Source organism: Mauremys mutica, chromosome 5 (assembly GCF_020497125.1).
Source record: "Mauremys mutica isolate MM-2020 ecotype Southern chromosome 5, ASM2049712v1, whole genome shotgun sequence".
In the NCBI taxonomy this organism is placed as follows: domain Eukaryota; kingdom Metazoa; phylum Chordata; order Testudines; family Geoemydidae; genus Mauremys; species Mauremys mutica.
The window spans coordinates 145492772-145517102 of NC_059076.1; the positions used below are offsets into that span (position 1 = coordinate 145492772).

The following is a 24331-nucleotide window of genomic DNA, read 5'->3' on the forward strand; positions in this document are numbered from 1 at the left end:
AAGGGGCCTCTCCCCTCTTGGGGGCATCAGCTCTGATCCCACCCCATGATGGGCACTGGCTGGTTATGGGGTGGGAATGGGACACGGGGCCTTACCCCTCTGGGGGGTGTCGGCTCCCATCCAGCCCTGAGGCAGGGGACTGGCTGGTTGGGGGTGAAGGGCAGGGAATGGGACACGGTCTTTCTGGGGGCTGTCGGTTCTGATCCAGGCCCAGGGTGGGGACTGGCTGGTTATGAGGGGTGGGGAATGGGACAAGATGGGGCCTTTCCCTTTTCTGGAGCGCAGGTACCAGTCCGGGGAGAGGGACTGGCTGGCTCAGGGGTCGGTGGCTCCTGTCTACACTGCCCACTTGGTCCCGACTGCCCCATGGCTGGAACCTGCCTCCAGCTGCTCTGGCGTAGCACAACCCCCACCTCCTCAAGCCCCCACATGGGCTGGCCCAAGGGGGCTGGACCAACGTGAACAGTGGGGTGCTGAGAGCCACTGAACCGAACTGTAACCCTGCATGTGATGGAAACCGCCTCCAGCCAGGGGGTGCGGCAGCCCCCCTAGATCCAGCCCCCACTGCCCCGCCCTCTCGCAGGGAGACGCAGCCGTGTCCTCCCCCCCCCCCTTATGTCAGGCTCCTACTCAGGCTTTCCAGCCCCCCGGGGGGGGGGGTGTCTCGCTCCAGCTGACCTCTGTGCCCCTTACCCCCCCCCCAGCAGCAGCCCCCCCTACTCTGCACAGCAGGTGGCCCGAGAGCCTTCTCCCCTGCAGCAGCAGCAGCCTGTGCTCCCCCCCCCCTTATGTCAGGCTCCTGCTCAGGCTTTCCAGGTCCCCGGGGGGGGGTCTCGCTCCAGCTGACCTCTGCGCCCCTTACCCCCTCCCCAGCAGCTGCAGCAGCAACAACAGTCTCCCCCCCCCCAACAGCAGCTGGCCCGAGAGCCTTCTCCCCTGCAGCAGCAGCAGCAGCCTGCGGCTCCCCCCGGGGCGGGGCGGGGGCAGGGAAGCGGAGGGGGGGGCAGGCGATCCCAGCCAGACGCAGGCAGCCGAGCAGGACGCGGGACGGCCGGGCTGGGTCCCCGCCATGCGCCCCGCGGGCAGGCGGGCTCGGCGCCGGGGAGCAGGTACGGGGACCAGCGCGGGGGGCGGGACACGGGTCTGACCCCTGCGCCTGGTGTGGATGCGGGGTAACGCGGCTCGCCCCGGGGGCTGCAGCGGGGTCGCGCCGGGCGAGGGCGCCGGGCTCCCGGGAACAGCGGCGGTACCTCGCCGCCTGCGCTTCCCTCCAGCCCGGGGAGATTCCCCGCGCCCCCCGGGTAGCGCGGGCTGGGCTGGGCTGGGCTGCGGGGGCGGTGCGGGGCCGGGTGGCTGCAGGCGGAGGGGGCGGCTCCCCGCCGTGCCGCGCTGTTAAGTGGGTGCTAAACCCCCCCGGCTGGGCGAGCTCTTCGCCCTGAATTCCTCCCCGGGGCGCCCTGCCGGCGGGTCCCGCGACGCTGCTCCTCCAGGGCTTTGGCCGGGCAAACGACCAGGTATTTCCTGGGCTCCGGTCGCCGGGGACCGGCGCTGCCCCCTCCGCTGAGAGCACGTGGCTCGGGGGGGAACGGGGCACCGCTGGAATTAGCCCCCCCCTCCCCCCCGAGCTTCCCCTTCCTCTCCCACCCGCACCTGCAGTGTTGGGTGACAGACCCACGCAAACTGAGCACAAAGCAAATGGAAAAACCCTGTCGGGGGAGGGGCGGAAATACCCCTGTTCTCCTCTCCCCTCTAGTGACCTCAGGCCCTGGCAGCCCCCCCCGACCCCCCGGGCCTTGAACGCTGCTTCAGCAGAGCCACGGCGGGGGCCAGCGGGGGTTATTTTGTTAACTGTGAGCTGAGAGCTCCTTGCTGGTCCTTTGTAACAGCAGCAGGCGGAGAGTTTGCGGGTAGAGCTGGGATTTGTTTTTCTGACTGATGTCCCTTTAACCCCATGAGATTGGTCACCTACTGCAGCCCAAACACTGCTTTCCTGTGGGCTGCTGGGCTGCACCTACTAGCAAAGGCCCCAGCTCTCTCCCTGCACCAACGCGGTTTGCCCTGGAACTTGGACGCATTGGAGGTAATTGCTTCACTTTCCCCTGTACTTCCAGGTACCTTCACAGATGATCCCAGGGGTGACTCTTGGGTGGGGGCTTCCTGGCGGTTGGGGACTGGCTGGGTGAAGGGTCTGAAGGAAGGAGATGGTGCTGACTGCAGGCCTGGGGGGCTCTCCTCTGCTTTGGTGCCAGTTCAGAGAAGGGGTTAAAAACGTAACAAACCAAACCCTCTTCCATCGTGGATGAGCCCAAATGACCCTGGCCTGGAGGCAGGGAGACCTAAAGGTAGCGGTTGTGTCCCACTTGTGGCTTTTAAGCTAATGGAAAAACTTGCGGTTGGTTTAGCCCTGTCTACACTAGGGACGTTTTTCTGAAAGCTGTGGCTGGTGGCGGAGAGCTGGAGAGGGCTTCTGCCTCATGGAATGCAAACCTGTTAGTATAGCAGTTCCCATCTCAGCCCTGCAATGGACAAGGTCACGGACATGTCTTTGGCTAGACTCTGGCATTTCACAGTAAGCTGGAGCTGTGCAGCCAGATAAAGAGGAGTAGAAGATGCTGTCTCTATAGGATGGTGTAGCCTTCCTGATAAGGTTGGTTGATGCTGTAATGCAAGGAGAGATCCCACGTTCCCAAGACATGTGAGTGACAGGGGATGGATCACTGGATGATTCCCTCTGGGGCACCTGGCACTGGCCACTGTCAGCAGACAGGACACTGGGCTAGATGGACCTTTGGTCTCACCCAGTCTGGCCGGTCGTATGTTCTGGAAGGTAGTTTGCTGAGCATAACTAATTAGGATTTAGGATTAGTTTGGCATGAGGAACTGATGGGCAGGTGACAGGAAGCCACAAATTAAGGGCAGTTATAGGAGAGCTGATTGATGGGAAGTGTGAAACCACAAGGTTATTGACAGTTGAAGGAGAGTCTAAGGAATATGTATAACCAGAAGTTACAGGTGTGAACACTGGGGATGTTATAGAAATACCACGGCAACTAATTGACAAAAGCGAATGCGGTAAATAGGTAACTAATTAACAGTATGGTGACCCCCCAGAGATATGGGTGTGGGAGCTTAGATAAGAAAAAGGGGCTAAGATGCATGAAATCAAGGGCCTGTCAGCATAACCCACTGTAATGGATAAGCCCTAGCCAGGGAAACTGTGATCCACCTGCTGACAACCACCTAGGAACTGTCTGGGATGGGGAGTGTGGTAAGTAATGCAAGTGACGGTCATGTGCCCTGATGGGGGCGGGGGGGGGGGATTTGCCTGCTTGGCTAATAATGATAATGGTTAAACAAAGGGCAGCGTGGTGTCCCGCTAGCCTCTCGCCTGTAGCTGAGCTGGTGCCGACCCTACCCAGACCACTGCAGTATAGACCCCCCCGCCCTGGGGTGGGCCGAGAGTAACGTAACCCCCACTTGGGGCTGCAATGCATCTAGTCAGTATTGCTGTAGGAACCGGATGCTTGTGCTTCCTCACTTAGGCTTAATGTTGCAATAACATAGTTCTTAGCTTTTCTCTCTCAGACGTTGAAACTGGTCTGTCAAAAGTGCCCACTTAGGGCCCTGTCTGCCCCAGGGGGAGGTGGTGGTGGTGGGAAGGCAGGTACAAGGGTAGCATCCCAAACCTTCGCTAAACTAAACCTACAAAGGAAAAAAACTAGGGGAGAAATCCGGGCCCCAGTGAAGTCCAAGGGAGCTTTGCCCTGGGCCGTGATAGGCCAGTATTTGGCCCCAGGGGTGTGCCCTGCGCGTTGTCTCTCGGCCGGAAAGCTGTGCACAGTTGTTGCCCCTGTTCTGTTTTTTGTACCTTGGCGCTTGTCTGTGCGCAAGTGGCTCTAACTCTGGCGGCCTGGTGAAAGCAGCCCAGCCCCTAGCGCTGAGGCCGTCCTGCCAGGATCAAAGGGCTTTGAGCAGTGCAGTTACTCGCAGGTGGGATGGGGACCAAGCCACACATCCCAGTATTGTTACACCGGTGGATGGGCCTTGCACCGGTGTAACAGTACCCGTAGGTGAGTGTGTCCCTACCCAAGGTAGCACGTACGGCGTGGAAAGAGCAGGAGTGGAGCCTGCAGAGAGAAACTCGGGGCGTGGAAGGGGTCTATGGAGACCAGAACGGGCAGGAGCTGCTGAACTCTTCCCAAGGGCTCTCGTCCTCTGCAGCGGGTGTTAACCGCCTGAATCCCACCCCCCTTTTCCCCAGTTGATGGGGATTCACAGGTGGGTCAGTGTCCTGTAACCCCTCGCCCGTAAAAACAGGGCAGGCTGCTCTAATGTTAAAGTCACACCCGGGAACAAGGCAAGCCCTGCCGAGGGGGAGGCTGCCGTGGTGGGTTGGGCCTGGGCGGCCGGGCAGTGCTTTCGCTGGCACAGCGATGTCAGCCAGGAATGTGGGGGAGGTGGGAGAGAGAAACGCAGGAGCTGTGCTGACAAAGCCCGGGCTCCACGCAGTTCTGGGGCCCGTGGGCAGCGCAGCCTGTTCCAGTCAGAGCCCTGGGGGTGTCTGCGCCGCAGTGTGGCTCAAACTCAGCCTCTGCTCTGGCCCTCAGCAGAGCTGGGCTGTTTCCAGTGTGTCCACAGACTCCCCTATGACCTCGGTGCTCCCATCTGCAGAGCAGTCCCTCGCGCTCTCCCTTTGCTCAGGCTGGGAGTTCCTGGGGGCCAGGCCTGCCTCTTTGTACAGCACCTGGCACAGTGGAACCTGGATTTCTCTCTGGCGCTGTCGTATAAACCTTCACTCCAGGCTAAAGGAGCCAGAAAGGGCACAGCCCTGCTTCTCTGCCCCCCGCCCCCTTCACGGCTCCCCTTGGAACAGCCGCAGGGCGAAGCGGGGCTGAAAGGCTCGTTCTTTCCGTCGGCCTCCAGGGGCAGGGCCGAGTCGGCGCCGGTCGGGGTCTGCGTGGTTCAGTGTCTGCACGTCAGGCCCAGTGCTCCCTGGTGCAGAGGTGGGAACGCTGGGCCATGCACGCTCTGAGGTTGCTGCTGCCAACGCCCGGCCCTGGGCCAGAGAACAGGCTGGGTTCTAATGGGCCGTCCCGGAACGGGTGAAGGAGCCGGTGGAAAACAGGCAGGGTAGCTGGGTAATGAAGGGCCCCGTTCACCCTGGCTCTGCGCCTGGTTCGTCCTTTGCCCCAGTGCCAGGGGGTGGCCCACGCTACGCAGCGTGTCTCGGTGCAGGGTGAAAGCAGAGCCTGACTCCGAATCCCGGCCTGGGTTCCCCTGGTCTCCGCCCTGCCTCCCACCCGGCAAGGAGCAGCAGCCGCAGCACTCCAGTGGCGAGACATGGATTGTACCTCGAGTTCCCTTTCTGCGCTCCCTCCCGGGTCCGGCCTCGCTGGGTCAGTGCCCAGGGCCTGGAGTCGCTTTGTGTGGCTCTGGTAGTGCTCAGTTTGGGTTAATGAAGCACAGACAAAGCTGGATCAGCACAGTACGGCCAGGCAAGGGTTAACTCACCCGTCTGCAGAGCAAACAAGAACCTGCTCTGAAACGATGGGCTGACGTCTTGTCTTGACTCACGCCCCGATTTGGTGCAACTTTCACGATGGACCCTACGGTTTCCAGACCTGTTCTTGCCCGTTTTGTATCTTGTTTTGAATGACGTTTTCCACAAGTCAGCCGAACTTAGAGGCGTCCTGTGCTAGGTCTCCCTTGGTACCAGGTATAAGGGCCAGGCTTCAACGGGACCAAACATTTTACCCTGTCGCTCTGCCATTTCTGTCCCATCCAGCCGTGGCATGCAGCACCCTGGCCCAGCGTGCGGTTTGTGGAGCCTCCACGTAACACCTACCTCGTCCCTGATTGTTTCTACGGGTACCAGGAAGAGGGGTCACCTGCAGTTTACCTGCTCCCTTGGCCCAAGTGCAAAGCATGCTGGGAGGATGGTCCATACATTTTTCTCTTAGCAGAAGAACAAAGGGTTTGGGGGAAGCGTGACCTGAATACATGTCAGAGTGACACAAACCACGAACCCAACAGCTGTTCTTGTGCTTCCTGTTGGCGCTGCACCTGATCTTGGCTGACAGCTCCGTGTTTGGCCTCCCTGTGCTGAGGGCAGAGCCCGGGCAGCCCGGGTGTTTTTTCTGGGAGGTGCGGAGGCCGTTCCTAGCGTGGGTGGAGGAGGATGCAGGCCTCAGTCTCTTCTCTCTTCTCTCCTGAGCAGGGCTTTGCTTGCTGAGGAGCTGCCGCCTGCAGGAGCCATGGTCACTTTCTTCACGCAGGAAGTCCAGCAACTGCTGCACAACAAGTTTGTGGTGATCGTGGGGGATTCCGGTGAGTCAGCCTAAGGGAATGCCGGAGCCCCCCAGCGTGGGGGGCGGGTTCCCTTGACCCCTCTCGGCCATGGTAGAGCCGAGCTGTCTTTGGCTCTAAGTCCAAAGGGGTTTTTCCTGCATGCCGGGCTGCAAGCCCCTTGCAGCGCCAGCAAGGCTCTCTGCCTCGCCAGCAACCATGGTCTTGCCCTGGCTTGCACAGACAGAGCGGCTGCGTGGGGTAACCCCCTTCCTCGGCAGGTCTGGCTGGGTACAGGCAAAGGGCAGCCAGGCCTCTGGACTCGCCTCCTGGGGCGGAGTTGGAGCCCAGCAAGGAGCAAAGTGGATTTCTCTGACTTCCCTCTGGCTGCCCTGTCGTTCTGGCCCCACTCCGTAATTGAGGCTGGGGTGTTCCCTACGCTGGGCGAGCTGGACCCATGTCTCCGCTCCACAGCACTGCCCTGCCCACCCCCAGCACGGCAGCTGGCACGTCGTCTCATTCCTGACATCTGCCCGCCCGGCCGCAGCCCGCCACGCACTCCTGGCCAGCGCAGACACGCCCGATTCTGAGCAAGGGCCTCTTCCACCCTGCCCCGAACGAGCCCCGGGGCTGGTTCTTGCATTAGCGCCCAAGAGGCGAATCTCTTGCTCCGCTGGAGACGGGCGATCCCGGGGCTATCTCTGTCTCCATTTTTCCCTTGCAGTTCAGCGATCGGTTTACAAGGACCTGGTGCTGCATTTGCAGAAGGACGCTCTCCTCAGCCAGTCCCAGCTGAAAGCCAAGGTGCTGTGCCTGTGAATCCGGAGCAGCCAATCTCTGCCCCACAGGGGTGGGGAACTCAACCACACCCGGCCGCCATTTCCCGGGGGCACTTATCCAGTCCGGCCCTCCGTGCCCATGGGTGCCCCCTGCTGGGCCTTGTGCCCCCGACAGCCGTCGCTTCTGGTGCAGTCAGCTCTGGTGTGTGCTCCCCTGCTGTGGGAACAGCTGAGACAGAACCAGTTTGGGTGGCCGCTGCTGCTGCATAGAGAGAAGTGGAGAAAACGAATCTGGTTGCCTGGGGGCCAGTAGCCGGCCAAGCTGGTGCCCTCCCAACGGCATGCAGAGTGCACGGTCCTGGCTCCAGGCCCGGCTCCGCAGTAGAGGAAGCAGCTACAGCTTGTTGGGTGTGGGCCAGCTGTGTCGTCTAGGAGCCGTGATGCTTGGCGGGGGAGGATGGTTTCTTGTTTCCGGTGGGAGGCTTTGAAACCCAGATGTAACCGAATAAGCAGAACAGTCCTGGGCCTGGTGCACCCCCCTCCACTCCTGCCACCGGCTGTGGTGCCACATGTAGGATTGGGGGATGTCTTGCCACGTGAGCGCCCCCTGCTGGCCGGTGTTTGGAATAGCAGCGTCCCACTGTGCTCCCCCCCGGCTGGGGCTCAGGCACTGCACCCGTCCAGAGGGAGGGTGAAAGTGGTGACGTCCCACGGTGCTGGGGTGGGTCCTCGAGAAGGGGCTGGGGACCCATGGGGCTTGGGTATTGGGTCCAGGCCTTGTGGTTAGACAGCGCTGGGCTGGAGCTGGGGCTCTGGGACCCAATCCCAGGCCTTGCCCTGGCTCGCTGTGTCCCGGGGCAGGTCAGCTCCTCTGTGCCCAGGAGGGCTCTCGTGTCGCTCACGGGAGGGCTGCAGGCCCTGGCTTGGTAGCTGGGCGCAGCTCTCTGGCCTGGGACGGACAGAGGTCGACCTCCGAGGGTGCTAGCCAGACAGCGGCCACGAGAGGGCAGCGCTCCAGTGTGGGTAGAGCCCTGCACAGGTACAGACTTTATAGCCGCAGATGTGGGTATCCGCGGAGCTGCAGGGCTCTACGGAGCAGTGAAAGCAGCAGCATGTCGGGCTGCCGCTCACAGGAGCCAGCGCCCTGCGTGGGCAGCTCCTCCTGCGCGGCTGTGCCACCCGCAGCCCCATCTCCAGCCCTGCCCACTGGGGCAGGCACCAGGCTCACCCGCTGCTGTCCCTGGCCGCGGCAGTGCATGCAAGCGGCTCGCGCACCCGGACTTGCACACACTCGTGCGACCAGGCACAGCTGCTGGTGAGCTGGTCCTGTCCCAGTGGGCAGGGCTGGGGCTGGCACAGCCGCACCGGAGGAGCTGCCCTTGCAGGGCGCTGGCTCCTGCGAGCGGCGGCCCGACATGCTGCTGTGCGGTAGAGTTTGTGTCCGGGCAGGGCTCTCGTTGCTGGCAATAGGAGGGTTCGGGGGCCGTGCCAGTGAGGGTTCTCTGCGTCCTGTCTCTGCAGGGGGAGCTGAGCTTCGAGAACGACTGCCTGGTGGAGGGCGGCATGCGGGGCGAGATGACCAACGGCACCAACTACAAGGAGGTGCGGCAGTACCGCACGGCCCACCACCTGGTGCGCTTCTACTTCGTCACTCGCATCTACTCCGACTACATGGAGAGCATCCTGGCTGACTTCCAGGCTGGGCCCCAGCCCGACGTCGTCATCATCAACTCCTGCTTATGGGACGTGAGCAGGTACCCGCGGCTCCCCCTGCCCTGGCAGGGTAACTCGGGACTCTGCGGCGTCCCACGGGGCTGTGCAGCACCCTCAGGGAGAGAACTGACCCCTCCGGCTGCCAGAGCCTGGCCAGTGCAGCTAAAGGAGACTCTCTGCTGGCAGTACGGGGCCTGTGACACACAGATCAGCAGTTCTGAATCGGTCCAGCCGAGGGCAGCGCTGGGCATGTAGGCGCATGGCAGCTGGTTCATTGAAACCCCCGTTGTGGGAGGTGACCAGATCTGAAAAGGGAACTTTGTGGGGTCGGGTGCTGTGGCCCTCCAGGGGCCTGGCTGTGGCAGGTCAGGGGTTACAGTGCGATTCTGCTTGGGGAGAGCAGCAGGGTCAAACCAGCCTCTCCTGACTCAGCTCATCTGTCCCGTCCATGCAAGGAGCCTGCCCCACAGACACAGACGTTCCTGCTTTTCACTCCGTGGGGCCAGCCGGGCTCCGTCCCCCTTGTGCGTGTGCAGCCAGCCACGTTCCTTAGTCCAGTCCAGTCTGCGAGATCTGTGCAGGCCCCGTGAGGAGCCAGGAGGGTGTTGGCTCGGCCAGCACCAGTGATGCGGCTGCCACCTGCCCAAGAGGAGGGCGCTTGGTCCTGCGTGTGCATTCTGCCCTGACTGTCGCCCAGGCCCACGGTGTCTGAGCACCTAGGGGTGCCACTCGCGATGCTCTACTCGGGGGCGTGGAGGCGCTGTCTCACTGTCTGCTTCCCCCTCGCCCCGCAAACTCCATGTCCCACGCTGGGGGATGGTGGGGCAGCCTCCCCTCCCTGCCAGCCGCCTGCCTGGCCTGTAGAAATGGGCAGGAGCCGTTGCTGCTGTGGGGAGCCGTTTCCGCAGAGCGGCTGGCTGGCAGGCTCCTGCCCTGGCCCAGTGCCGCTCCTCGTGGGGGCCGGATGGATCCTAGCCCATGTCTGTCCCGAGGGCCATGACTTCTGTCTGCTCTGCCGCCCCTGCAGGTACGGCGCCAAGTCCATGAAGCAGTACCGGGTGAATCTGGAGAAGGCCTTCAACCGGCTGGACAAGGTGCTGCCCCATGCCTGCCTCCTGGTGTGGAACATGACGATGCCCGTGGGCCACAAAATCATCGGGGGCTTCCTCATCCCGGAGGTAAAGCAAACTGCAGCTTCGCCCCGGGCCCCGGTGCTGCTCGCTGGGGGTGCGCTGGAGGATGTGCGGCTGGGACGGACTGGGATAAGGTGCTGAGTCCAGGGGCAGGGCCAGCCCACGGCTCCCCCACCACTGCTATAGGGGCCGGTACCCGCTGCTGCACCGCTCCCCAGCACACGCGGGCACACTCCTCCGGTCACCCAGCCCCCCGCAGGGCACCCTCCTGGGACAGGCCTTGTCTGACATCCTAGTCACCGCTCCAAAGTTACCCCGCTGCCTCCTGCGGCCGAGGGTGCTGCTGGGGGGTGAGGGGTTCCCTTCAGCCTGGCTCTGCCTCATACTGGCTGGGCCTTTGCTCTGGCACCATGGGGCTGGATGGGAACAGGCCTGGTCAGCTCTCACGATCCGCTTCCTACTCTGAAATCTCCGAGCCAGAGGCTCCTAAGGGATGTTAGATCATCTAGTCTGGCTTGTCTGGCACAGGCCAGAGAAATTCCCCCCAGGTTTTCTAACCTTTTAACCATTCTCCTGGCTCTTCTCTGACCCCTCTCCAATTTATCCACATCCGTCCTGAATTGTGGGCACCAGAACTGGGCACAGGGATCCCAGCAATGGTCGCCCCAGTGCCAGATACAGAGGGAAAATCACCTCTCAGTTCCTATTTGAGATTCCTCTGTTCATGCATCCCACGATCACATTCGCTCTTTGGCCAGAGCGTGGCACTGGGAGCTCCTGTTCCGCTGATTAGCCCCCACAGCCCCCAGGTGGTTTTCAGAGGCACTGGATCGAATCCCCTGGCCTGCGTTCTTTGTTCCTAGAGGTACACGTTGACATTTAGCTATATTAAAACACACACTGTTGACTACGTGAACCGGATCGCTCTGGATCAGTGACCTGTCCTCGGCATTATTTCCCACTCCCCCAATTGTTGTGCAAGCTGCAAACTTTCTCGATGAAGATTTTTGTTTTCTTTCAGTTCATTGATAAAAATGTTAAATAGAGTAGGGCCAAGAACTGATCCCGCAGGGTTGAGGATTCCCCATTTACAATTACGTGTTGAGACCTGTCAGTTAACCAGTTTTTAATCCATTTAATGTGCCATGTTAATTTTATATTGTTCTAATTTTTTAATCAAGATCTTGTGCGGCATCAAATCAAACATTCTGGGGAATTCTAAGTATATTACATCAACTCTATTACTTTTATTAATGAAACTTGGTATCTCATCAAAGATATCAAGTTAGTTTGATGGGTTACTGGAAAATCGATCCTATGTTGAGTTGCATTAATTGCATTATCTTCTTTTAATTCTTTATTAATCAAGTCCCATGTCAGCTGCTCCACTATCTTACGTGGGATCGATGGCAGACTGACAGGCCTATCGTTACTTGGGTCACTTGTTAACCTTTTTAAATATTGGCACAACAGTAGCTTTCTTCTGGAACGTCCCCAATGTTCCAAGACTTACTAAAAATCAGTATTAACGGTTCAGCAAGCGCCTCAGCCAGCTCCTTTAAAACTCTTGGATGCAAGTTATCTAGACCTGCTGATTTAAAAATACCTAACTTTATATCATGTGTTTCCCCCGGCCCGCCCCATATGCAGAATATAAATGTTTATTGAACGTTTGCCTTTTCTGCATTATTCTGCATAATACCACTTTCATCTAATAACGGACCAATACCATTGTTAAGATTCTTTTTGTTCCTAATATTTAAAAAACTCCTTTTTACTGTTCGTAACTCTGCTGGCCACAGATTTCTCATTGTGTCCCTTGACTTATCAGTTTTCTACCATTCCTATCTTCTGATTTACGTTCACTTTTTTTATCAATTTCCCTTTTCTTCCATTTGTTACAGATGATTTTTTTTATTTTGTTTTCTAGCTGTCTTCACTTCCACTCTAAACCCAGGTCAGTTATTTAACCAGCACGTCCTTCTTCCTTGATTGTGGCTTTTGGGGCATCTAATTCTTAAGCGATTCCCCCCCCAGTCATCATTCACATTCTCCTGATTCAATTCTTCCTCTTGGCTGATTTGCCTCCTATTGGTTTTCACTGAAATTGGCCGTATTCAGCCACCGAAGAGATGTTACTGGGCTGGACGTTACTCTGGCCTGGACGTTATTCTGTTTGCGCCTTATAGCTGATCAAGGCATGATCCCTTGTACCTAAGCTACCATTAACTTTTACCATTCTCCTCGCCCCTGGGAACAGCCTGCTCCGATGAGCGTTCTCTTCTTCCTCCCTCGTTCCCGAGCCTCAGCCTGCACTGACAGGCAGGCCCCAAGGGGTTAAACCTAAACAGGTCCAGCTGGGCTGCCCCCTGGACGGGGGTGGGAGCTCTGGGCTCGGCCCCAGCACTCCAGCTGGCGTTGGTGGTCCCTGTCCCTGCCTGCGGCTGTCAGTAGAGGGGCCCTGCACCCCCAGGAATGGCTGTGTCTGCCAGGCCATCCTGCTGTCTTGGACCGTCCCCAGGAGCGAGGTGTTCTCGTGGGGCCAGGTCCCTGGAGCGTGGCCCCCCCGCCCCCTGTAGGTGGGAGCCCTGCTGGCCTGGCCTGATGGCTCCTTGCTCTGCCTCCAGCTGCAGCACCAAGGCAAGAAGCTGCCTCACAAAGTGATCGAGGGCAACTTCTACGGGGCCGTCCTGGCCAGCAGCCACCACTTCGACGTGCTGGACCTGCACTACTACTTCCGCTTCGACGCGCACCACCGCAGTGGGGACGGCGTCCACTGGAACCGGGCCGTCCACCGCCGGGTCACCCACCTGCTGCTGGCCCATGTGGCCGACGCCTGGGGCGTCGAGATCCCGGAGAAGAGACCCCAGGACGGTGAGGGGGAGAGGGGGGCTGACGGTGCCCAGACGCCATGGTGACGGGCACGCTGATGTGGATCGTCCCTTGGGGGCGGCACTTGCTGCTGGTGGGAGGGGGTGGGCGTGCAGCGGCAGGACGGGAGGGTGGGAGTGGGGGTGGGCGTGCTGTGCCAAGAGGGGGTGGGAGATGGGGGAGGGGCTCTGGGGGGTGGGAGGTGGCCATGCTGCTGATGGATCCGCTTTTTCCTTTCTTCAGGTTGCTTTCAGGCAAACGCTCTGGAGTGGGGCTCGCAGCCCACCCCCTGCCCGGCACCCCAGGCTGCTCCACCCTGCCCCTGGGGTAAAGATCTTGGTGGTGGTGGTGGGCAGGGGCTGTGGGCACCTCCTCAGGTTGGGCAATCGCGCGGGGGAGGCGGCTGGGGAAGGGACCCCCGTCCGCTTAGGGGGTAGCCTGATGCCGGCTCCCAGCCCCCTCCTCAGCCCGTGTCTGGCTTTGGTCGCCTCTCTCCTGCTGCTGACAGCCCGTGGCCCCCCCAAGGGGAGCTGGCTGAGTGCCATGCTGCCGAATGGGGGGTGGGCACCTTCCCCACACTCGTCAGTGTGCCCGTGGCCATGCCCTGATGCTGACGAGGCCCCTATGGGCGGGGGGGGGGGGAATGGTGGTAGCCCCCAGCTCTTCTCCTCATCCCCCCCCCCCCAGCTCCCTAATGCCACCCACTGCACCCAGGTCGTGCCAGTGGGGCTTGGGCACGGTGCTGCCAAGAGCCAGCGTGGGGCGGGCACGGCCAACGTGTTGCTGGCGCCTCTGAAATCTGGCACGTCCCGAGGACGCTGTCTCCAGAGGCCGCGGCCCCCCAGAACTGCAGGGGGCTGGAGCAGGCTCGGAGCTGCCAGCCTGGGGGGAAGGAGCTGACCCAAACTTGGCCCGTGTCTCGAATGGCTCCTTCTCCCCGCGCGGCCCCCCGGATTGGAGTCCTTGTCCTCGGCAAAGGCTCTCAACCCTTCCGCCCGGCTCCGCTGCCGTGACCGTCCCAGGCACCGCGCTCAGGAACGTCTCTCACTCTGCAGGGCCCGAGTGGGACAACAGCCGCCTGTCCTGGGCGCCCCAGCCCAGCGCCTGCCTGCCGCCCCCTCCACCCTGGCCCCGCTTCGACTTCTGCTGCCCCTCCAAGGATCCTGTTTTCCAGGAAGACTCCCCCTTCCTCCCCAGCCACGCGGGGCCTGGCACGCCCCTCTCCGGATACATCAGCTTTGACAACTGCCCCGGCTACAGTGCGGAGGGTAGGTCCTGGGTCCCACGCTCCTGCTGCACCCCCCTTGGTGGGTGCCCCGGGGGATTCTCACCTGGGGGGGCCTCTGGCGCTCACGACTTCCTGCCTCAGTCTCTTTGCCTGCTCCTGTTCAGTCTGGCCTGGACACCTCTCTCTCTGCTGCCTCCTCTGCAGGTGGCTGCTCTGCTCTGCCTGTCTCCTCTGTGATCTCTGCACAATCTGACCTTTCCTCTCCATTCCCACTGCTGCCGCCTCTCCGAGCCCTGCTCTTTCCTCGTCTGTCCGGCTGCAGCCAAACCCTAGAACCGGGAGGCCGCTCAACAAACTAGAAAGTGACTGACCTGTGGGACTCTCTGCCACATGACGTGACTCAGGCCAAGACCTTAGTAGCATTCCAGAGGTGACTGGACCTGGTACGTACAGAATCGCTGCAGTTACGCTCCAGCAGGTTAGAGAGGGGGTCCGAGCCAGTCCTGACTCACCCGGAACTGGGAGGAAACGCCCCTGGGGGGCAGGTTCATAGTTGGACCTTCTGGGATCTCTTGTACCTGCCTGTGAAGCAGCTGGTCACTGTCCACCTGGGCTGGGCCGTCGGTCTGATCCGATGCAGCATTTCCCATGTTCCTTACGGCTGTGACCGTGTATCCCTGCCCCGGCTGCTCTCCCACGGCCCAACCCGCTCCTCGTCTTTGTGGGTCTGCTGCCGCCTTCCAGCCCTGTGCTGCTTCTCACGCTCGCCTGTGAGCCTTCGATCTTCTTTGGCCTGCTCTGGGCTCCTGGTCCCTGCCGGCCCCCTTCCGCTTCTCCCCCCCCCCGCCCCACAGCGTGGCTCAGGATCTTACCGAGTGAGGAGAGGAGTCGGCAGCCCAGGAAGCAGGCAGGTGGGCAGCATCTGCTGAGACCTCGGTGTCGCACTCGTTCCTCCCACGCCCCTTCTGCACGGGTCCCCTGGCTCCCCTCAGCCCGGCTCGGACAGGAAAAGCGTTGGAGCCGGGCCTGGCCTCTCCTGAATAACCATGTGTGAGAACTGCTGGGGATGGGGTGGGCAGAACGGCTGAGCCAGGCGGGCTGACCTATAGATCTTCCAGTCCTAGCCGTGCCCCCTGCATGGGGGATGTATATCCCAGGGGATTCAGTAGGGGGCGCTCTTCCCCCAGTCAGCGCCATACCCAGTGCAGAGCAGGGGCTGGCCGAGATGTGAAAGGGACGTCTCGGGGAATTACAGGAATGGGAGCTGCAGGGTGGGAGGTACCGTCCAGGGGCGGCACGCCGCGGTGGGGGCTTTGCCGGTCCCGGGAGGGCGGCAGGCGGCTCCGGTGGACCCTCCGCAGGCACGTCCGCGGGACCGGCGACCGACAGAGCGCCCCCCGCGGCGTGCCGCCATGCTTGGGGCGGTGAAATGGCTAGAGCTGCCCCTGGTAACGTCTGTCATTGGACCAGCTTCTGGTGGGGGGAGAGAGAAGTGTTTGACCTACACAGAGCTGTTCCTCCGGTCTGGGACGGCGGCTCCGAGGGCACGTTTGCAGCTGGCCTGGGTCAGCCGCCTGTGGCTTGCAGGGCTCAGACTGTGGGGCTAAAAATCACAGTGTAGATGGTCAGGCTTGGGCTGGGGGCTGGGACTCTGCCCACTTGCAGGGTCATGGCCCAAGCCCGGATGTCTACAGAGCCATTTTCCAGCCCTGCAGCCTGAGCGGGTGTTATCCCCTGTGTGGATGGACTCCTCCGAGCCTCCCCACTGTTGTTTAGCAGATCTAGTTAACACCTTTCCAGGCACCACTGGAGGTGAAGTGCCCTGTTAACCCACCAACCCCTCCCCCTGCCACCTCCTCCTCTGCCTTTTTGTTTTCATCCCTCTCTTATTCCCCCGCCCCCATGACTGGAGAGGTGTTAACAGGCCACTTCATCTCCAGTGGTCCCTTGAAACATGTTAACTACTGTCCCTCACCAATCTGTCCCACCCTCTGAGCACCCAGCCCAGACCAATCTGGGTGGGTCCAACGCCTCTCGCTCCCCACCAGAAGTTGGTCCAATTAAGGACATTACCTCCCCGGCCTGGCTTCAAGAATTGTCCTGGGCTCCTGGCCCAACTCTGACAAAGTGACCACCTCTTCTGACCCCCCCCGCCCCCACCCCGTCCAGCTGTGCGGTTCTGCAGCCCTCCCTGAGCCCTCGTTCCATGGGGTTAAACACCCGCCGGCTGCACCCAGGAGCTGGCTGCATTTCAGCCCAGGCTCCAGCCGGTGAAGCCCTGGGAGAGCTGCTGCTGAAGGACGGTGTGTGGGATTAGTGTTGCTCTGAGGGGCCCGGGTGCCGGGACTGGCTGGGCCCAATCGCCAGGCACGTGACCCTCTCTCATCTCTGCCCCCCACCCTGCTTCTCGCCCTAGGTCCTGGCAGCGGCTTTCAAGCTTTCTGGGACGCGCCTCATCCTCTGCCGGCCCCGGGGCCCTTCCCCAGCTTCTCGGGAAACCCAGCGCCCAGCTTCCCGCCGCACCCCCACAGCCCGACCAGGAGAGGCCGCGATGGGTGCTCCCACGGCTTCATCATGAGGCGGCAGCCAGTGAGGTGGAGGTCTGGGCCCCCCTACAACAGGCCCCACTACAGCTGCTACTGAGGGGCCCTGCCCTGCCCCCTGGCAGAGCTGGGTGTGTCCCCCCGCGGGCGGGCGGGCGAGCTCCCTGCAAAGGGCTTGGCTCCGGCTCTGAAGAGACTCGGGTGGGGTGGGCGTGGCTGTCTCCATGTGCGTGGCCGGCAGGAGGCGGCTGGCGCTCCGACGGCTGAGTTATTACGCGTGGTATTTGGGGTGGGGTCAGAGGGCTGCGGGGGCCTGGATCTGCCGGCGCCGTGTGGCTCAGAACAGAGGCCCTGCTAGTGGGGACAGCACTGGGCACCGCCACGGGAAGCGCTCCGTAGGCCAGGCCCATGGGGGCTGCGGCGGCTCTCGCCGAGGGCCCCATCCTGCCAGGTGCTGGAGCCGGTGGGGATTGGCAGCTGTGGGGGGGAGGCGCTGAGCGCCAGCCGTCTGCCGAGGGGGTCCGGCTGTGCAGCCTGAGTCTCTCCCCAGCTCCAAGTGCAATTTCCCCATCCCCGTCCGCTGCTGTTACACACCTGCCCAGACAGGGCGGGCAGGGAGGGGTTGGCCCCTGACTGCCATGGCTGCGAGCTGGCCGGCGGCCTCGCCCGCTCTCCATGGGGCTCTTAGGCCTAGTTCATATTTCTTAATCGTTGATGTTTTCAGCACCCTCGCTGGGGTGTTATTTCACGAGGTGGGTCTGCACTACAGCCCCCCCGTGCCCCTCGCCGGGGGTGGGGGGGTCACGCTGCTCTGAGGTTGCTTTACACTGGCAGGCTGTGGGGCAGAGCCCTTGGTGGCTCGCTGCAGTAAAACCTTCTAGCCCCAGGCCTGTGCTCAGCTGCCCTGAGCTGATCAGGTTGCACCGGAATAACTGTGAGTTGAGTCCCTTCCCAGTCATCTGCCCGCAGGCCTGGGGGGGGGGCGGGAGGGGCCCTGCTGCGGGCACAGTGGTTATTGAACAGGAAAAGCTGTTCACGGCAAGTGTTCTTGTGTTTTGTTGACATGTTAATAAAGCTTTGACTGAGTGGAGGCTGTTGTCCATTTCTCCTTCCCCCAGTGGCTGGCCGATTAGATAACAGCCTACTACTGCACCCTGGCTCACGCAGCCAGGCTGCTGGGTTCAGACTCTGCTGAGGCCTTGGGCGAGCTCCATGCGCGCAGGAGGGAGGCTGAATGGCCCTTTCCCTTAATCGGGCTCAGGATGATCCACCCCAGGGACTCTGGCAGGGCCGTTTGGCCCTCGGCAGGTCGTGGTAGGCCACATCCAGCTCTTAACAGGGCCGCTGGCCCTCCCCTCCACCGGCAGCACTGCAGCGAGGCTCGCGACTGAATGGGCCGTGGTACCCTGCTCCCATTCCATGCCCCACAATGGCCCTTCCACCTCTGGGCTGAGCCAAGGTGAGGTGCTGGGGGCTCGGACCTTGGACTGGGCCTCATGGGCCCTGGGTTCCAGCTGCCGGGGCCATGGGCAAGTTACCCCCTGACCACCCCTGTCGGCTGCCTTGTCAAGATGGGCTCGCCCCTCCCCGTGTGTTGGTGCAGCCCCTAGCGCTGCTGGAGCTCGGCTCCACCAGGCCCTGCTGCAAGGCTGAAAACAGCAGGAAGTTTTCCATGCTGCCCCGGCTGTGGGGTGGGCTATGGGGCTGCTCAGCTGGCAGGGTGTGGCCTAACCCCCCGCAGTGGGGCTGCATAACAGGGCATTAGAGCTGCTCCTTTCTGGGCACTTCACGGCCGCATGCGGGGAGCCTGGTGTAACCGTTGGGCAGTGAATTCTAGCCCACCCATCTCCAGTTCCTAACCCCACCCAACTCCCCTAGAGACGCAGCCAGAGCCCCGGAATTGTCCCTGAGGATTTCCAGCAAGGATTGCACAGGGCCAACTTCCCCACATTCACGGCCCCAAAAGAACCAAGGGACTGAACTTAGGTACCAACTTTATAAAATCTTCTGACAAAGAAACTTAACTTCGTTTTTACACCATAACATGGCTACTTTCTGATCGACATCCATCGTCTGCAGTGATCCAGCGAGAAAGAAAACAAATGAAATCGAAACAGGCCGGTCCCCATAGCAACCCCGTGAAAAGAAATGCAGAGTTCCCAAAGGCTTAGGGTGAGTCTGTTAGTCTTTGATCCCCAAATCTCTACAATCGGCCGAGTAGGGTTGCCAAGTGTCCAGTTTTTGACTGGAACGCCCAGTCAAAAAGGGACCCTGGTGGCTCCGGCCGTTAGTCCAGGCAGCAGGGCTAAGGCAGGCTTCCTACCTGGCTTGGCTTTGCATGGCTCCCGGAAGCAGCGGCGTGTCCCCTCTCTGGGTCCTAGGCGTCGGGGCAGCCAGGAGGCTCCATGTGCTGTCCGTGCCTGAAGCGCCAGCTCTGCAGCTCCCATTGGCTGGGGGCGGCAGCTGCAGATGGGGCAGCGCCTGGAGTCTCCTGGCCGCACCTCCGCATAGGAGCCAGAGCGGCGGAATATGATGCTGCTTTTGGGAGCTGCCTGAGCTAAGCACCGCTTGGAGCCTGCACCCTGGCCCCCGCTCCTGTGCCCCAACCCCCGGTTCCATCCCTGATTCCCCTTCTGCCCTCTGACCCCTCGATCCCAGCCCTGGGAAAGCTCCTGGGCTCAGCTTCACCCAGCCCATCGGGGCCTTTTGCAAAGCACCTGCCCGCTTGCCCTGCTGGAGGCTGAGTCTGGTTATGGGACCCTGCTGAGCACACCCAGAACTCTCACACCCAATTCCAAAGCTTCTGGCTGGGGGCGGCTAATGGTGCATCTGCCTAGCAACGCTGCCCCAGACATGCCTCACCCCCACCCCACAGCTGGCTGAAAGAGCTGGGGGGTGACACCGGCACTGCCTCACCCTTTGACCCTGGGAGGGGCTGGTTGGGGCTCATGAGCAGGAGCCACTCCTGCCTGGCCCCCTGTAAACGTGCTGCGGCCTGTGTGTGTCCTCGTTCACGTACAGCACGGGGCTCTGGCACACGCATGTGCACAGCCGCTCGCCTGCATGAACCAAAGCGGCGGGGGGGTGGTGGTGGTGGTGGTCCTTCCGAGCTTCAGCCCAAAGGAAAGTGCGAATTTCAGCAGCTGCTGTGGCAATGAGCCGGGGTGGGAGAACAGGCGCTTTGTACCTGCAGGGGGAGGCGGTTGGGGCCCTTTCCAGGCCCTCTGGCACGGAGCCTGGCAAGGCGAGAACGGCCTGTCTGCCCATGTGCCCCTGGCTGGGGCTGGTGAGAGGCGTGGGGCAGGGCTGGAAGGGATCTGGTGCAGGAAGGGCTGGAAGAGGCGGGTTCTGTTCAGCTGAGCGGCTGGAAGCAAGTCTGTGAGCTCCCCCCGCTCCTCCTCCCAGGAACCACCAGGTCACAGCAGCTCTGGGTCCCTCTGGCCCAGTGACGGGCAACCTGGGCTAGTGAGTGGCTGCACGAGCGGCCCTCCGTCATCTCAGTGGGCCACAAGACTGAAATCGGGCATGTGCACTAACCAGGACCCCAAGAATAAGATTAAATACATGCTGAATATTTCATAACAGGTTAGAGAAATGCTTCATTGTTCATAGCTTAATAGAACTGTCACCAACCTCAGCTACTTAAAAGAAATCTTGATGCTTACCTACATCATACTCAGTGTGAATTCTGCTTGGCTCAGTCCGCCACACGCTTTCTTAGGTTAGGAGTAAGGGCTGTGCAGGCGTTTCGCAATTCAGCACTGAGGTTTCCATCCATTAGGCTGCTGCGCTTCTTGCAGTTCATGTGTCCCGTAGCAGAAAACGTCTGCTCGCCTGGGTTCATTGTGCCAAAGATTGACATCAGCTTTGCAATGCCGTGCTGGAGACCTAGACCAGGGGTATTCAACCACCGCTCTCATAAACCTTTCCTCTTTAGCTAGTTAATTTCGTCTTCATCCAGGGCACTGCCATGAATTAATTCCTCCTCAAACTTCCTATTACCCCCCAGAGCTCTGCCATGCAGCTCCACATCTGCCCAGGTCAAACGCAAATGGGTGTGAGCGCGCTGAGAGGCAGGGCTTCAGATCTCTCCGAGGAGAAAAGCGGTTCTGGAAACACTCTGCCAGTGTTGCCAGCGTTTGTCTGTGAGCTGACGGCTCAGAGTCAGGTCCTTGCTCAGCGTTTGTCCATGCGGGCAGAGGGCATCGTCACATGGAGAGAACTGAGGTGACATTGACTGCAGGTGTAGCATGAATTTTCACACCCCTACAATCAGTGTGGGCAAGAGGTGATTTTCTTCCCCTGCAATGACTCATTCAACACATTCAGGTGACCAGTGATGTCGATGAGAAAAGCCACATCCAAAATCCAGTTTTCATCTTCTAACTCTGGTGCGGTTGAGATTTCTGAGCAGGAACCGGCTGGATTTCTGGTAGAAGTGCCAGGGAACGGCCCAGGACTTTAACCACGGCGTAACCACCGCACTTCAGTGGGCGTGACGAGGTCGCCATCTTCTGTTTCAATTGGTCCACAAGTTCCCCCCCCGGACGGTGACACAGGGGGCGAGCGCATAGGAAGTGAACAATCTGCACCACGTGGCCCATTACAGGTTTCAGCCTGTCTCCCTTGTCAGGTTTAGCACCGAGCACTTCTTGGTGTATTACGCAATGCACCCCAAATATGTCAGCTTTCCACGAAGCCACAAAGCCACGGTGTGTTCCTGGCATGGAGGGGCACCCATCTGGTGTAAGCTGCTTCCAGCAACAAGGGCCTTTCCCAGCCGATTGGCTAGTCCCTGCCCTGCCCCCTCCCCCCAGGCACTGCCCAGCCCCCCAAGTGTGCACCCCCCCTTCCGAGTAGCTGACCCTATAGCATGCCTGTCACTCAATGCGCAGCCTAACCCCCTGACCCCAGCCTCCCTACAACCCCCGCTTCTACCCAGAGACAAACACCCCCAATCACTGACCGTCCCCAGCCCACCTCCACCTGCCCCACGCCCCCAACAGCGGGCTAGGGAGGATGGGCTGGCAGGCCGGGGGGAGGGGGAAGCAGCCCTGTTTGCTTCACAGCTTAGCTGGTCAATCCAAACAGATGCAATCACCTCCCCGGCGGGTCTGTCCCCCGCCCCCCACATTCTGCCGCCCGGGGGGACGGAGCCTCGGTCACTGGCAGGCAGCCCAGCCTGGCTCCTACACAAAAGGAGCCGGTGGGAACCCCAGCGCTGTCGGGTGCTCTGTGCCCAGCTCCTGGAGCGTTGCTAATGCAAAAAGCCCCGGCCCAGCGTCCTGCCCCCCGACCGGCAGCCAGGTACGGACCAGCACCACGGCCCCGTGTCAGTAGGGCCCGACAAGCCGCCCATTGTACCTGCCAGTGGAGCTGGGCACAGGGAGACGGGTGCCCGGCCTGGGCCTGGCTTCTGCTGCCAGGTGGCAGCATCCGAGGCCTGGGGAAGGGGGGGGGGGGCGGGGGGCTGGACTGGGCTGGTGCAGCTTCACCGGGAGGAGAGGGCTCCGCTGCTGAGCTAGTCGGAGAAATACGATGTGCCAGGAAAGGGGGTCCTGGCTCCTTGGGCTCTTGGCTTCTCTCCTCCGTGGCCTGGGCAGCGCCGTCATTATCGTTCTGGATTCTTCCCGTTCCCAGAAGCAGGCCCGTGCTGGGGGCTGGCGGAGGCAGGGCGTTAGGCCATTTTCCACTCCATGCATCTGATGAAGTGGGTTCTAGCCCACGAAAGCTCATGCCCAAATAAGTTTGTTAGTCTCTAAGGTGCCACAAGGACTCCTCGTGGTTTTTGCTGATTCAGACTAACACGGCTACCACTCTAGTCATTTTGTATTATCTGCAAATTTCGCCACCTCACTGTTTACCCCTTTTTCCAGATTATTTATGAATATGTTGAATAGGACTGGGCCCAGTACAGACCCCTGGGGGACACCACTATTTACCCCTCTCCATTCTGAAAACTGACCATTTCTTCCTACCCTTTGTTTCGTGTCTTTTAGCCAGTTATCAAACCATGAGAGAACCTTCCCTCTTATCCCATGGCAGCTCACTTTGCTTAAAGCCTTTGGTGAGGGACCTTGTCAAAGGCTTTCTGGAAATCTAAGTACACTGTATCCACTGGATCCCCCTTGTCCACATGCTTGTTGACCCCCTCAAAGCATTCTAGTAGATTGGTGAGGCGTGATTTCCCTTTACTAAAACCATCTCTGTCCTCACACCCCGCCGTAGGCAGGGCAGGGCTGCTCGCCCCAGCACAGTCAGGGACTGAGGCACAGAGCAGCTAAGTGACTGGCCCAAGGGCACCCAGGCAGGCTGTAGCAGAGCAGGGCATAGATCCAGCGTCACCCCAGTCCAGGCCAGTGCCCTGACCACTGCACCGCCCAGCCTTGTGCTGGGCAGGATTAAAACCAGGCATTCCTCCCGCTGCGGGGCCTGCTCTCCATCAGCCCCTGGGGCCTGGCTCAGCTGCTGCAGGAGTCCCTGCCCTGGGGATGGCTGGGGAGGAGCTGATGCCGCAGAATCCCGGCTGCTGAGAACAGTGCAGGGCTTTCCCCCTGGGCGGAACCACCCAGCCAAGGACCCCAATGGATTGGCATCTCCCAGCCCCTGTGCGGGGTGGGGCCGGGGTTCTGGGGGCGCTGCATGGTGCTGGCACACGAGGCCCTTGGGGTCACACCGCTCTGGGAGACCCGTAGCTCCAGCCAGCCGCCCACGTCCAGTCCCAGCTGCCCTCCCCTGGGTACGTACCCAGCCAGCTAGCCTGAGCTCCGGCAGGCACACGGCTACTTTTAGCCCAGCAGCTCAAATCAGAGCTACCACGTCTCCGTCGACGGCCCTGGGAACCAGCTGCCCAGCTGTGCCCTTAGCACCGAGGACACGACCCCCCAGACTGAGCTGTGTGCTCCGGCCAAGCCGGGCATTTGCACCCTCGCTTGTCTCTGCCAGGGCTGCTGCTGCTGCAATCGAGGACACCTCGCGCTGCCTGGGACACGGTGTGAGCGAGCTGGGGCTGTCGGGGATGGCCGGTGCCGAGTACTCTGGGCGGCGGAGCGAGCGAGCGCAAGTGAGCCGTGCAACCGAGGGCTGCCACTGTGCCCGGCCCACACGGGGCAGCAAAGAGAAGGTCTGATCCGGACTACGGTCCGGCTCCGAAAGGACATTTATGCAGCAACCTAGGCGGTTCGTGAGGGAGGGCAACGGGGTACGAAAAAGGGCCTGGAAAAAAACTCTCCCATGAAGATTCCAGCGCATCTGTTCTCCTTGTCACAGGATACACCGCCAAGGGGACAGCCAGCAACATGTGCACGCTGGGAGTGAGACTGTATACATAGCAAAGGAATGGCCTTTCCACACAAAACAGAGCCAGCCTTGTGGAACTCACTGCTACGTGGATGTTGTGCGGGGGGGTGAAGAAACTGGCAAGGATCCAAGGGGGGGGAACTGGACATTTCTGTGGATGACAGGAATGAGACACGAACCTGTCAAAGGAGAGTGGGTGAAAATTCAAATGAACCTTCATGGAGGTTTCCTTGCCAGGGTCGCCTGGTTCTTTAGGGGTCAGGGATCATCTAGGAACCACTGAGCAAATGGGGGTGAGTCTGATCCTGGCCGGCTCAGCTCCAGGGGTGAAGGTCAGATCCAGGGGACCCAGGTGGCTGTGGGGAAGGGGGAGCCCCTGGCCCTGGAGGAACAATAATCCCAAGCCAGCATCAGAACAGTGTCATGCGAGCAGACTTTTCCTCCAAGCGCAGTTTATTTTTTAACCAAAAAGGCAAAAAG

At 60.8% G+C, this 24331-nt stretch overlaps 1 protein-coding gene across 5 annotated transcripts; it reads left to right on the top strand.

The window, feature by feature from the left end:
* Positions 1 to 993: 993 nt before the first annotated feature.
* Positions 994 to 17613, top strand: LOC123371338 (PC-esterase domain-containing protein 1A-like). 5 transcript variants are annotated; one of them, XM_045018817.1, is made up of 10 exons: positions 1091 to 1109; positions 1975 to 2080; positions 6218 to 6327; positions 7010 to 7089; positions 8586 to 8818; positions 9805 to 9955; positions 12538 to 12784; positions 13025 to 13108; positions 13837 to 14049; positions 16426 to 17613. In XM_045018817.1, exons 3-10 carry the CDS (start codon positions 6255 to 6257, stop codon positions 16650 to 16652), a joined length of 1308 nt encoding a protein of 435 aa, XP_044874752.1. In that variant the 5' UTR covers positions 1091 to 1109; positions 1975 to 2080; positions 6218 to 6254; the 3' UTR covers positions 16653 to 17613. The 5 variants fall into 5 exon arrangements, with proteins under 5 accessions (XP_044874749.1, XP_044874751.1, XP_044874752.1 ...); XM_045018814.1 differs by lacking the exon at positions 1975 to 2080 and having other exon boundaries at positions 994 to 1109; positions 16426 to 17612; XM_045018816.1 differs by having other exon boundaries at positions 1029 to 1109; positions 1957 to 6327.
* The last annotated feature ends 6718 nt before the right edge of the window (positions 17614 to 24331 follow it).

What these genes read in the sequence shown, in the direction of transcription:
- LOC123371338 (XM_045018814.1), top strand. Translation starts at nt 6,255, where the DNA reads ATGGTCACTTTCTTCACGCAGGAAGTCCAGCAACTGCTGCACAACAAG. An exon ending in GGTGATCGTGGGGGATTCCG is followed by an intron (nt 6,328 to 7,009) that starts GTGAGTCAGCCT and finishes TTTCCCTTGCAG; the next exon opens with TTCAGCGATCGGTTTACAAG. An exon ending in GGAGAAGAGACCCCAGGACG is followed by an intron (nt 12,785 to 13,024) that starts GTGAGGGGGAGA and finishes TCCTTTCTTCAG; the next exon opens with GTTGCTTTCAGGCAAACGCT.